The 13,771-nt window shown below is 38.1% G+C and overlaps 1 protein-coding gene across 7 annotated transcripts in view; it reads right to left on the bottom strand.

Moving 5' to 3' along the window:
• The window catches only part of DCLK1 (doublecortin like kinase 1), a 348,891-nt gene that overhangs the window by 41,246 nt on the left and 293,874 nt on the right, over positions 1-13,771 (bottom strand). For 5 of the 7 annotated variants that reach the window (XM_005286601.5, XM_005286603.5, XM_065581339.1 and 2 more), the window contains 4 exons: positions 7,678-7,762; positions 4,827-4,935; positions 1,326-1,383; positions 473-592 (listed from right to left, as the gene is read on the bottom strand). In XM_005286601.5, coding sequence (XP_005286658.1) covers positions 473-592; positions 1,326-1,383; positions 4,827-4,935; positions 7,678-7,762 — 372 coding nt within the window. The remainder of the gene's footprint in view (positions 1-472; positions 593-1,325; positions 1,384-4,826; positions 4,936-7,677; positions 7,763-13,771) is intronic. The other 2 variants (XM_005286602.5, XM_065581340.1) reach the window with 1 other exon arrangement.

The raw sequence follows: 13,771 nt of genomic DNA, 5'->3' as shown, positions 1-13,771 counted from the left end.
TCCACTGAGCACTTGCTGGTGTGGTCTACAAAAAACTATCAGGTCACATAGAGCTGGAAATAAGCAGAGCTAGCAGCTAAATTGTGTTAAAATGAGCTAAAAATTCAATTGTTTTCTTATATCTGTTTGTCATGTAAGACAGTGCTGCAGGTACCACAGGAATGTTATGTGATGCCATATGTGAGGAGAAGTGGGCCAGGTGATCACAAATGGAAGGTGAGGTGTCCACAAAACACACACTATTAGGATGTGGTCCACAATATGAACATGCTTGAGAGTCCCCAAACAGCAAGTGTATAAACACCCATCTCTTGTCATATTTTATTGTAAGTCTTTAGGATAAAAGCAACGGGCATTTTAGTGGGTTTTATCATGTACTATGGTTAAAGCTGCTCGAGTAAAATGCCTGAAGATGCTGATACAATCTTGAATCGGGTTCACGTATGTGGGTGATCTCCTTCAAAATACGCACCTTTACAAGCTCCATGACAAGGTACAACTCAGTTGGCATGTCCATCTCCTCAATCAGAAGAACAATATTGGGATGTTTGACCCTTCTTAAAATGGATACCTCATTCTGGATCATGTGCTCCTGCCACAGAACAAAAATCTTAAATTAATACAGATTGGTGGAAAAAAACCCTACCCTTTCCACCCACCCGTGAGGGAGAGTTCAGAGGCTCTTGGGACTTTCAAATCTTCCAAAGAATCCATGAAAATCACAAACATTGTTTTAGGCAATGTAGAAAATGTCTGGCAACAGCATCATTATGGTGACTGAGTCAAGGTCAGAGAAGAGAACACAGAAAATGAAATGTGGGAAAAGAAAAGTCAGTCAGTCACTGAAGCTTCTTAGAAAATTTTCTAATACAAAAAATATTTTGAGCAGTTATAAATATGGTTCTATATTCCCAGAAAGCATTAAGTAAAGAATTATAAAAAACAGCAGCAATTCAGTTAATATAATATTTACTATATATGATTATTACTTCTATTTTACTGTTTTTATAGCATTTACCACTCTGGCAGCTACATGCTTTAATGACAGTAGTTAAAGCAAACACACACACAGTTAGCCAAATGCTGAACCAAGTAAATGCATCTTTCATTGTATTCTGCAGGCTGCTAGACTTGTGCTCTGATGGCCTGTTAAGGGCAGAAAATTCCAAATGCAAATGCCCTCAACTGCAAAAATTCTGCCATTGGCCAGGAAGAATTCGAACACCAAGAACTTCCCGAACTGATCTTAGCTGTCAAAACAAGATCTCACAGAAAAATGTTTTGTTGGAAACATTTATAGTTCTTATTTGAGCTCTCATACTTACTTTTCCTCTACATTTACTTTTTTTTATGATTTTCAGAGCATATTCTCTACCAGTTGACCTGAGAAAAGATGAAAGAAAAAATTAACATTTAATTGCAATGAAAATTTCCCAATGGCTTTTGTGTTTGCCGTTCAAGCACAGTACCCATAACTGCTGAGATGAAAAAGGATATCATCTGAATATTTTTTTAAAGGATGTGGTAAGTACATTGTAGTCCTGCCGAGTTTAAGGTTGGTGATTTTAACAGGACAAAATCTGGAACAATAATGGCTCTGGGGATACAAATGTTAACATTTCTTTGGACTGATGATAGCAATAGACCAAGAGAATTATTGTAACAAGAACACATACCTGAGAGGTAAAGGAGCCTCTCTACTCCTACTCAAGATTCACATTTACGCACCCCAGGATCAGCTTAGTTTTTTGGCCACAGCATCGCACTGGGAGTTCATGTTCAGCAGATTATGCCCCAACCCCCACATTTTGTAAATTTTATTTATAAAAAAGAAAAATGTGACAAATACTTTATCACATTCAGATTCTAAAGCCAGCAGGGCCCCAAAGAAAGATATAAATTAGGATACAAATTAAGAGAGTTTCCAAAGAAGCTATTCTGAATGATCATCTCTTCAAAACTACAGCATTGCTGTTAAAGCCTTAATTTAAAAGCGCAACAAAGCACCCTGACATCTATGTTTTCTCCACTAGAGGGCTTCAAGCTACAGCTCTGAAAATTGGCCATTCTTCACCCTGAGGTGGCCTTCCTGTGGATGCATTTATTCTGAGTAGACACATCCAAACCTGAGAAGAGACAGATAGTTACAGTGTCAATCTCTATCTTTTAAGTGGGAGGGACGGCATCAGAAACTCAGGTGCATGGGGCTAAAACTCGGCAAAATATATTCTTCTTGAAAGCTAGTGAACCAGACTCTTTAGTCGTCCCAGAAAAGCTTCCTTTCTGTCACAAAAAAGGATATTAATGGCTTTTGTTTTCTGTGTAAGACGATATGTGCTCCAAAACACTGGAAATATTAACTACTATGGAAATTAAGATATTTCCAAAATCCGGTAGGTTAGAAATGAATTTGTCTGCCAGACAAATTGCATGCATAATACAGCAAATATGTAACAAGCAGACTGCAACTCTGGCTACTCTTTGATTTGGGGGATCATACATTTTTAAAAAGAAAATAAAAGCTAACAATGTAAATTAATATCCTATTTATTCTTTCCTCTAAAAAGATGTGTAACCACAGACTATTGGCAACATTGATTCGCTCTGTGTCTTACAGACCTATTAAGCAAACATTCAGAGCAGACCAGAAAGAGACAATCATATGGTAAGCGACGATATACCTACCACTTAAATGAACAATAAAAAGTTACAGTGCAAAGCAGAAAATTCAGATTACTGCAGTATAAAAGTTTACAACTATGTACTGGTCACAGACTAAATTGTTAGACCTTTTGTTAATTATATTTTCCTAGACCAAATAAGGGGCTGCATTCCTTCCACACACTAAGCTTTCACAAAATCCAATGGGCTTTTGGGTGTGCAAGGAATGCAGGATCATGGTCATGATTTTTTATGGATACACACACACACACACACACACACACACACACACACACCACGTATGTGGAGGAGATAGGCATGCGATAAATTAGAGACATAATAAATACTGCATGTAAAATCTTACTCAAGGCCCAGGAAGGATAAGATTCAGTCTTAGTACAGTGACAGGTTTTTTAATAGATCAAAAAGTCATAACTTTGAGGTCCAAGTCTGTTCTAGACACAGGAGTTTTATGCCAGTGGGATGAGGAAATTTCCTCAGCTCCCTAACGCTGCCCAGCATTCACTCCTGGCCCTACAGGGCCTGAGATAACTTTATATCTATGCTTTTTTATGCCTAGAAATGCTATTTTAGGTCTTTGTGGAGGTGTTTTACATTTATTACTTTAATGTTTCTGTTTCTCTGAACTCACGCTCATGGTAACCAAGCCAGCTTTACAGGTGGAGGGATATAAGGACATTTGTGATTTAACTACATTTGTGGTTTAACTCTCAAAAACATTCCTCAAATAGTTTCTCTAACACAAACAACATATGCAGGAAGGTGTGCACTCTTTTTGGATGATCTGCATAACGAGACCACAAAATCATGTATTCCCTAGATAGTCACTTATAGAGTATTCCATACAGACAGTGCTACATATTACTAAAGATACCACTTCCCAGTTAGCACTATTTCTGTGTGTAGTGAGACCAACAGTTAGTTCTGTCATTTCCTTGTAACACATTTCCTCTCAACTTTAGAAACACACGAAAAGCCCAAAATTGCTTGAATATACATGTTTAACTGCAGGCAGGGAAGACTCTCTGAATCTCACAGTATTGTTCTGCTGCATAATCCACTAGCTTCTCTAATCTACTATTTCTTTCATTTGAGACTTGCCCTTTTTGTCTTTCGCACTCTAGCCTTAGCCTTCCCCCTCTCCCCTTTTCTTTCACCTTATCCTGTTTTCTTCTATATGGCTTTATATGTGCCCTCTTTAATTTTGCTTTTCTCCTTTTCCTTGGGTTTCTACATTTTCTAGCTCAGGGTTCCTATAAGTGGCCATTTTCAACTCTGGAGTTTGATCTGAAAGATCTTTTGCATCAACATCATAACCTCTCTCAAAGGCCTGTGAAGGTGTCATAATAATCTTGGCCACATACCATGTGAACCCTGAGTCTGTAGAGAGAAAGCTTATTCTTTCAGACTTCCACAATAGCTGTTAGTTTGGTATACGGAGACAATTCAATCTGAATCCCAGACTGGGACAATCCAGAGAGACTCTAGTTTGCATCCAGCCTATTCTTGATCAAGTCTTTGTGGCTGGCTTCAAAGTTCTTACTTGCCAACATGTTAAATTTGCTTCTGAAACCACTGTGGAGTCTTCTGTAAATTGCTCCTCATTAGGATGTAGTGGCAGTGAATGTGGAACCTCATTCTCAGAACTCCCATGATTGGATATTGGCAGCTCTGTTGTTTATTGTGGACATCTCTTTCTCTGGCTCTTTTTTTGCCATTCTCTGCATTGCCATCATCAGAAATCAGAAGCTTCATAAATTATTATGTTGTGGACATCTCCTCCTCCCTCTGTTTCTTTTACACCACGCTCTCTTGGTTCTCAGCAATGCCCCCCCCCCCTTTCTCTCTCACCTCTTAGTGGGACTCTGGCAGCAGAGCCTACTTCAGGGTTTAGGGGTGAGGAACTCAAACCCACCCCTCTTGTATATACAAAACCCCAAAGCATGAAAATTATAGATTGTCCCTTGGAACTGCTCCTTTTTTCACAGCACGGGTTATTAGACAAGTTTTTTCCATTTTTTACATCTGGCACTGAGATATTACCTTATTCCACAAGTCCCACAGTCTGCAAATAAAGGTATGAGCTAGGAAAAGCATTATATTAATGATTGCTTTTACAGTAATAAGCAAATAATCCTTCTCACCTTTCTATACACTCCTTTACAATAGCAAAATTTCCATCTCCTATAGTCCTTCCAACTTTATATCTTTCTGCTATTGATGCTGGAACCTGGAAGCCTTCTTCCAACACTTCTGAAAAAATCATTAGTGCATTTTTATTGGTAGAGAAGGAAATGCAGATGTTGCACATAACATGCTCTTTGGGTCCAATGGAAACCGTTCAGAATCAATATCTCATTTAGTGTATAGCAAAACCATGTTGCTGACATTGTATATACTCAATAGGTTTCACACAGATCAAATGATGAAAAATAAAACCTCTGGGCTGTAGATTCAGCCATTCAAGGTTTACACAACTTACAGTCCCTATTGCAACATATTCAGAGTGTAAAACTGAAATTGTATTTTTTTAAATATGAAAGGGCCTTTGTGGTCTGCACAAGCGTAGTTGAGCCCTTTGATAAGGGTTAGAACTGCTTGACATAGTATGATTAAATATACGTACCAAAAATCTAACACTCAAGCCCTTATTTTATTACATCCTGTAAAATGAGACATCCATAAAATTCCTCATGTGTTAAGTGCTATTTTCCCCTCAATATTAAATATTTAGTTTTTAAACAAATGTTCTCAATTATATCACCTTCACATGCAACCTGGGCACCAGATGTTTAGGTAAAATTGTGTTACACACAGGGTCTACACACAGAAAAGGTTTGTATTTCTGTTACTTTAGTGCCTATTAATGCACCTTTATTCTTGAAATACATTTGAAATAGCAGTTTACCAATGCCTACTAATGCTTCCAAAAGCTGGGATTATGGACTTCAATCTAAACCAACCACCTTTGGACCACATAAATATACTGGGTATATACTAATAGCTAAAAAGCCTTTTAAAACAGTGACTCTTCAATTTACACTCTTTAAGGCAGTAAATATTAATTACATTTCACACAACAGAATATGAAGTGTGAGAGACTATTTGGCAAAAAAAAAAAAAAACCCCACGTTTTCCAATGTGGTGTTAAGATTGAAATGCTGTGACTTTTGTGTTTTTCACCTTAAATTACAAATGGTACAGGCATATGTGTGTCTGTGTGTGTTTGAATGATAAGCATCAGAGTACAGGCCAACCTGAGTCACATATCTTAATCATTGGCATGCAGCGAGGATATTCATCTCACTTGGCTTGTCATTTTTCTGCTAAAGCCCAATGTGATTCCTCATGCTTCCTAAAAAAGTAATTACATGTGCATGGAACACTCCAGTATAGGCGCTATTCAGATTAATTTATTTCAGGCATACTATGATCATTTTGGTAAAGATCCTGGCCATACTCTATGCTTTTTATCACAGAAAGGCTGGGACAGGGTATTTGAGATACTGTCTGTCCAAAGTAATTTTATAGATTAAAGGGATATCAAACATGAGTTATTATTTTAAAGACAACTGTCCTCTAATTGTTGCTTTCATTTTCTAATCAAATGTCAAATTAATTTACACCATATCAAAAACCTCGTCCTATGCCACCTTGAACTCATGTCAGCATACAACATACCGATCTGTGTCTGAACTGTTTTGTCTATGCTGAATTCTAAACTCTTTGAAACAAGAAACAGGTCTCCTTATAGGCTGTGAAATGTTAAGCATATTGCTGTTATATATGAAATGAAAGGAAGGAAATATGTGACATCCCCAGCAGGAATGATGACCTTGCAGAATTTTCATGTGTCAGGGGAATTCAGTTTCATATGGACAACTTCAGATTAAAGGTTCCAACCATCTCCTCTTAAATGGGTAGGTTACTAGACCTTTGCTTTGCTAGTCCCAAGAGTTTGGAACTTTTGTCAAAATTACATCCCTCTCATTCCATCACCTCCTTCTTTAAAAAAACCCTTAAAATAAGAATTATTCTAGAAGTTACTCTATTTTAGTTGCCCTTGCATTTATTACCTTTCCCTCTAACTCTTCACCATTTTATCACCCTGGGTTCCTTTTATTTTTCAGCTTTTAGAGGGTGCTCTTGTAATTTTTTTTTTTAAGATATACATCACAATAAAACAATGAAAAACACAGCCCGCAAAGTACTCAAGTGGGAGTGCTTGTAAGTAAAATGAGTATGTCAGACAACAATAAACCACCATCATCCTCATCCCACCATCTAAAAAATTTATAAAACCAGATTTTTTTTTAAACAGATAGGCCATTAAAGTGGCAGTTGGGCCTTCTCTACAATACAACCAGTTTATCCCCAATGCTTCTGTGACACTTTGGGTGAAATCCTGATCCTCGTGAAGTCAACGGCAAAACTCTCACTGACTTCAAAAGGGCCAGTAATTCATAGATTTTAGGCCCAGAAGGGACCACCATGATTATCCACTTTGACTTTCTTCACACTGTGTCCACACACAAAAGCATTTTAAAATCTGGGTGGAGTAGACAAAGCTTTCACATTTCAGAACTGGGTTGCTCTAAACCATTTCTGTTTGAACCCATTTAGCACCAACGAGGAAATTTTTCAACTAGTTCTGCTATTATTGTCCCATATTGTACCTGTGGTCTTTCAAAACCTTCCAGAATCCACTGCTTCTGGGAGCTGTTCTGGAATCTGTGGGATCAGTACCATAGAAGACAGTGGAACTGAAATGCTTGAATAATGCTATTCTGGATGCAGGGCAAACATCATGCTAGCACAGAATCCATGATTCAACCAGTTCAGTAAACCTGGTAACCCTCTAAAGGTAGAGTCAAGTCATCCCTGCAACTCTTCACTCGCTTCAGCATGAATAGCAATTTGTTTCCCGCATAGCTGCTGAGCTATCATTGTTTTGAAATGTCAACAACCTTCTGCCATCAAAACAGTCTCTTTTACCTTCTCCAGGTCCATCATTTTCATCCATGGAGCTGCAAACTTTGGTGGATGCTAATGAGGTAGAGGAGCCACTGTGTTGGGAGCTCTGGAAATGGAGAAAGACAAATGAAGACAGAAATGATTGTTAAAGTGCACCTGTATCTCCGCCCATCATTACTGGACAGAAGTCCCAAAGGGGAATTTAGTATTCCCCATGGAAAACATCCATTCGCCCCTTGAAAAGAGGCTACAGGATGTTTATCAAAAGTTAGATTTTTCTACTTCTTTCCCCCCCCCCCTGTTACTGGAGAGTTCCCTACTTCATTTTGTGTAGTTCAGCTTCTATGCACCTTCCACTGAAAAACAAGTTTAGAAAGGTTCTACGTCCAATGCACATTTTTGTGGCTGAAATGTGAGAAGTCACCAAATTGGGGTACTGTCTGTTGGTGGGAAGTTTCCAGTAGTTAGTTGTCTTGACATTTTAACCCAGCTAATACCAACACCAAAATGCCAATTATGTCTGATATCTATTTGTTAGAACCAGGTTCGCTCTTTCCTGCAAATACCCATTTGGCGAAAGCCTCCCCAGAAAGGTCCTAGAACAGACAAGCACATTTTTGTCATATAGGGAGAAAATAAAACATTACCACATATATGCTTATTTTCCAGAGACCTCTTATTCTGTGCTGCATCTCTCTTACTAATGAGAGAGACGCCATCTGCAAATCTAGAGCTTAGAATGTGTCTTCAGGATTCTCCCATCCTGAAGTTTCCTTCTTGTTGCAAACTGAAAAAATCTACAAATGTAACAGCAGCACTTTAAATTTAAAGCCACAAATGGCCATGACTTTATATTTTCATGGGGTAACTTGAGTTAGAAAGCGGTCTTTATTTAATTATGAAAATCATGTGATAATACTATCTTGGGTTCATAGAGCACTTTTCATGCTGCAAGATTCCAAAGTGCTGCACTGTTTGTAGTTTCCCTCCAAGTTACGTATCACGTAGAGTGAGACTATACTGTTTGTAATTTACATTGTAATCTCCTAGGGGTAGGGACTGGATCATATCTTTCTCTATATTTGGAAGCAGCGGTGGCTCCAGGCACCAGCGCTCCAAGCGAGTGTCTGGGGCAGCAAGCTGCGGGGGGCGCCGTGCCGGTCCCTGCGAGGGCGGCAGTCAGGCAGCCTTCAACGGCATGTTGAAGGTCCGCTGGTCCTGCAGTTTTGGTGGCAATTCAGCGAGTATGCCGAAGCCGCGGGACTGGCAGACCTCCCGCAGGCATGCTGCTGAATCCGCAGGACCGGGGACCTCCCGCAGGCAGGCCGCCAAAGGCAGCCTGCCTGCTGTGCTTGGGGCGGCAAAAAAGCTAGAGCCGCCCCTGTTTGGAAGATACTGAAAACAGTCTTGGGAGGTCTGGAAATGTGGAAGTGTTAGTAGTCAATGAATAAATGCTACAAACTTAACTGGAAAAACAAACTATTTAGAGGAATCATTTCATACACCAATGAAATAAAAGTCACTTTACGGTAGAACATAGCAACTGTTTGGGGCAGGATATGAAGAACAATGCTATATCCAGTTGAAACTTCAGTGCAGAACTGAGCTAACAGGATGCAATTACCAGTTAGAGTCTGGCCAGAATGCTGGACTTTATTTATATTTGCAGGCTAAATTTTAATTTCTCCCACACTAAATTGAGATCCGTGGATTTAGCCACTCACTTTGGCCTATTTTCCTTTAAATAATTCTGGTAATTGGCACATCCCATGCCTAAGAGTTTCTATGTCTTTTCTTTTAATCATCATGAACTCATTCTTTTCATCCGTGTGACCACTTCCTTTGAGCTCTGACCAGGATTAAAACTTCACTCATCAGTTTTTGGACTACATTTGCTGCCTCTTAATGACAGAAGCGTGCACTGACTGGCTTTATACTATTCACTGAGGCATCATTGCCCTTGCTGCAGGCTTAGGACAAGTGTTAACTACCTATATTTAAACTCTGCTAGATATTACAGTGAAAACTTACCTCACAAACATTTGCAAATGACAATGTAGAGGGATAACAAGTAATAAGCATACAGCATAACTCCATGAATTCTCAGGGCAGGAGAAGATATTCCATGTGTATAGCACAGAATGACGATAAAAAGTAAAAATTTTGTTTTACACTTCTACTGGGAAGAACATATAGTGAATAGCTTTCACTATTTTTTCTGGTGCTTCTCTTAACTCTCCTATGACAGCGCATCCAAATTATTATTGCTTCTGCCTTTCCACTCTATTTTCTTAAGGGGACTATCATTTAAATATGTTCAGCACATGATGTATATGCAGTCATGAAATGATCTTTAAAAACCCTGAAGTGGTATAGCCCAGGATTATTGAAAGCATTAGTATTTTGACAAATTACTAAATGGTTTCTGCATACAGTTTTTACATTTTAAATGGTGAGATGAATCTTTACAGCAGATGGTACCTCTAACACTACAGATTATACACCACAGCTTCTTCTTTAACATTTTGATTATCTCTTCAGACTGCTGACCTACTGCTCTTAGTCCTAGAGTGAAAATGGGAGAGATATTAAAGTTGAGACATTACTTTGGGGACAAATTTTCTCAACCTGTATGAGTAAATTTAGTCTCATTCATACAAAGACACCCGATTTTTCAGAGGTGCTGAGCTCCCACTGGGATTTGTAGGTGCTCAGTTCTGAAAATCAGACCAAATCACTTACACATATGCTTTAACTTTAAATACAAATAATCCCAGTTGATGTGTGTGAGGTTAAACATGTGCTTAACTACTTAGCTAAATAGGGATCATCTTTGGGTGCCAAAATATGGATTTAGGAACCTAACTCTAGTCAATCAGAGATGAGAATTTTGGTTTCTGTACATTTTAGCAGAAAACAGCTTTAATATGAGACTATTTTTAAAGCCTCCATCTCTCTTATAGACATTATATTTAGATCAACACATGAGAGCAGGAAGACTCAGTATTATACACACATAATTGAAAAACTGGGCACCAAAATGATGCATTACAGCTATATACTCTCCCATAGGTCTGCACACAAAGCACCCACTGACAGCAGTGAGAGTTGTGTGCATAAAACAAGTTGGGAATGGACTAGAATGTAAAATGAAGGGAGTGTTAATGAATTATTTTGAAGACTGCCAGACTGCAGAAACCATGAAGGAATGCCCTTTACATCACATTTAAGAAAGCCCTCCAATTTTACTAAATAGATTAAAAAAATAATATTAATAAAGTTCAGGAATTGTATGTACATGTCTATATTAAAAATCTCCATACACAGAGTCTCATCCAATATGTAGACGAGCTTACTAGGTAAAAGAGTCACAAACAGCTTGACTTTTATTGTGTATTTCAGTTCTCTGGAATTATTTAAAGGCATTTATTTATTCATCATTTTGTAAGCTAGAAGGACATTCTGAGTTCATTTAGACTTTATTTAGCTCATTTTCCTCACCAAGCTGAAAGACCTCTGGGTCCCATTCCCTTGAGGGGCTTGGTGTTTCTTTCAGTTGGTTTGCTAATCCTGATGCAGTTGTTTGTTGTACATACGGTAGCCCTCACAGCTGTAGATCCCATTAGGGTTATTGCAGAGGAAAAAACCCTTTGCAAGAGCAAGATATTTTCAACCACAGACCTTAATGCAATTAGCTGTTTTAATTTTAAGAGATCTTGAGGCACTTGAAATGTCATCACCTCAAGAGATTTAACAAGGACCAGTTGCACAGGTTGCTGACACCTGGCTGCTTTTATGACACACCTACATAAAAGCAATGGCATAAAAAGATCAGGTCTTTGGTGTAGGTATTTCAGATCCTATTCGGGTTCACATAACAGATGGTCAACATACCACACTTCTTATTGATGTGAATGGAAAGATTAGCACTATAGAGTTTCAACCATATCTTACTGGGAGATTTATTCAGCAACTGTTTTGTAAATATTTAAAGGGTGTACCTCAACTGCCATTCCTCAAATTCAAGGACAAGAGTATGGTAAAATATTATATAAATCTGAGGATTCTCCTCTTCCTACATACACCTTGATTCAAAACTCATCTTCCATCACAGTCCAGCACAACAGAGGGAATTATTTTTGTGGACTATGGTACGAAGCAGTTATGAAAGGAAACCCATAACAAGTATGTCTAGAAAGCAGGTTAATGCATATCAGATTCCCGAATCTTGAAAACGGAACATTGGATTACGTTTTCCAGTTTATCGGAATCTTTATTAGCGCATATGGAGTCTACAAAGTCTTTAGACAATAGATTCTTTTGTATTTTGGTAATGTGAATGAAGCATCTGGATGAAATCTCAGTAACAGAAATCCACACAGGTGTAAAGCTGAGTTGGGAACACATGAGGAGTTGTGTTCTTTTAAAAGGGTGTTACTGAAACAGGGTAAAATGAGTACACAAAGTGTAGGTCAGGCACAGTGATGAGGTACATGGCAAGGGAACTCTTTAAATTATTATAGCATATTAGTGACTATCCCCAAAGAATTAACCAGGATTTCACAGACATGGTAAGGGGAAAGGCTAAACATTTCAGTAGTGTGTGTTTGAACACACCAGGAAATATTATGTAAATTCAACAGAGATTCCTAGAAACTAAAGAGGCCAGTTAGGCAAACATGCCAATCTCCTTGTCTATGCAATATTGTAACCCATGTGTGTTTGGTTCAATTATAAATTACTCAGGTTATTAAATTACCTTAACCCTCCACCATCTCCCTTGGAAACCCATTCCCTAGTCTAACCGTCATCATGTTTAGTGACAAAATAAGGGTAACAGAACAGTGTAGAAATAAAATTAAGAGCCTGATTCTGCTCACCTAATTCCACTGAAGTTACACTGCCATAAAATCAATAAGAAAGGAGAATAACATACACTGGAAATATTTCAAGAGCAGGAAATGTTTTAAAAAGGCTATGCAGAGGGCAAAACATTCAGCAACAAAAAGTAAAATAATACTTTTTGGTACCATTTTTGAAGAAGAAACTCAGTTTTATATATTACAGCCTAGACAGAAGCCAAGGATTAGACAAAGTTCTTTTGCCCTCTCTCTATCCAGTGAAAAATGTTCTTTATTTTCCTTTGTTTAATCAGTTTCATTTTTTGGCACATACAGATGAGAAGAAAACAAATCTCAAGTAAACAGTATAAGGCTAGTAAAAATTACTTAATGGAGAAACTTCAAATCCACAATCTTTGTGCTGAAAGAGTGGAAGTCAATGGACTTCAATGTGCAGAAAGAGAAATGATGCAATTGTTTTCTTTTCAAGCTGGGATACACCACTAAACTGACACACGAGATCTAGATTTATTAATAAGCTGCCTTCATCTGGAAAGAAGGGAAGAAGAAATGTGTGCAAGCATGAGTCTTGTCCATAGTCCTACTTTAGGCATAGTGCCTTGAGGCACATGATTTAAATGAGATCCTGCTTGAGGAGCTACACATTTTTCACATATGCACTTCAGGATATACATACTGCAGCGAGCAAAGAGATCAGTTCAAACACAAGCAATAATCTATACGTTTCATTTAGGAACTGTTTTGTTCTTTTCTTGAGGGCTTACGCGAGTGAAGGTGAGATAGGAAAGTTTGCAGGAATATTGTGCTGGTGAAAAGAACTAAAAATGGCAAACTAAAGTATTCTGTTCTATATAGGTTCTTGTATTGCACTCATTACCATAGAATCAGCGTGCCTGAGTATTCTGTTTGCCTACAGGGCAAGTGCAATACTGAAAGGCTAAAACAGTTTTCTATTTGGTGTTCAAGCAATAATCTTAAACTGGAACTGGATGAACCACTACTTTGAAGGGTCAGTTGTAATTTAGTCTCCACCCTCACTCATTCTCTGGCATCTCCTGAGGAAAGATTGATGTTTTTAAAATATACATATATCAGATTCATGCTGTTAGGAAGTTGGCCCACAACTTTACTATATCCATATTGCATTTAATGTAAAAGTTATTTATGCAGTAGCAGAGTGAAAGGTGGTTTTTTTTGAAGTCACATACACATTATAATATCTTTAACGCAACAGAAGAAACAGAAATTTTAAG

The sequence above is a fragment of the Chrysemys picta genome, chromosome 1 (genome assembly GCF_011386835.1).
Source record: "Chrysemys picta bellii isolate R12L10 chromosome 1, ASM1138683v2, whole genome shotgun sequence".
Taxonomy (NCBI): domain Eukaryota; kingdom Metazoa; phylum Chordata; order Testudines; family Emydidae; genus Chrysemys; species Chrysemys picta.
The sequence above is the reverse complement of the archived record's forward strand: the minus strand, read 5'-3'. Positions and strand labels throughout refer to the sequence as shown.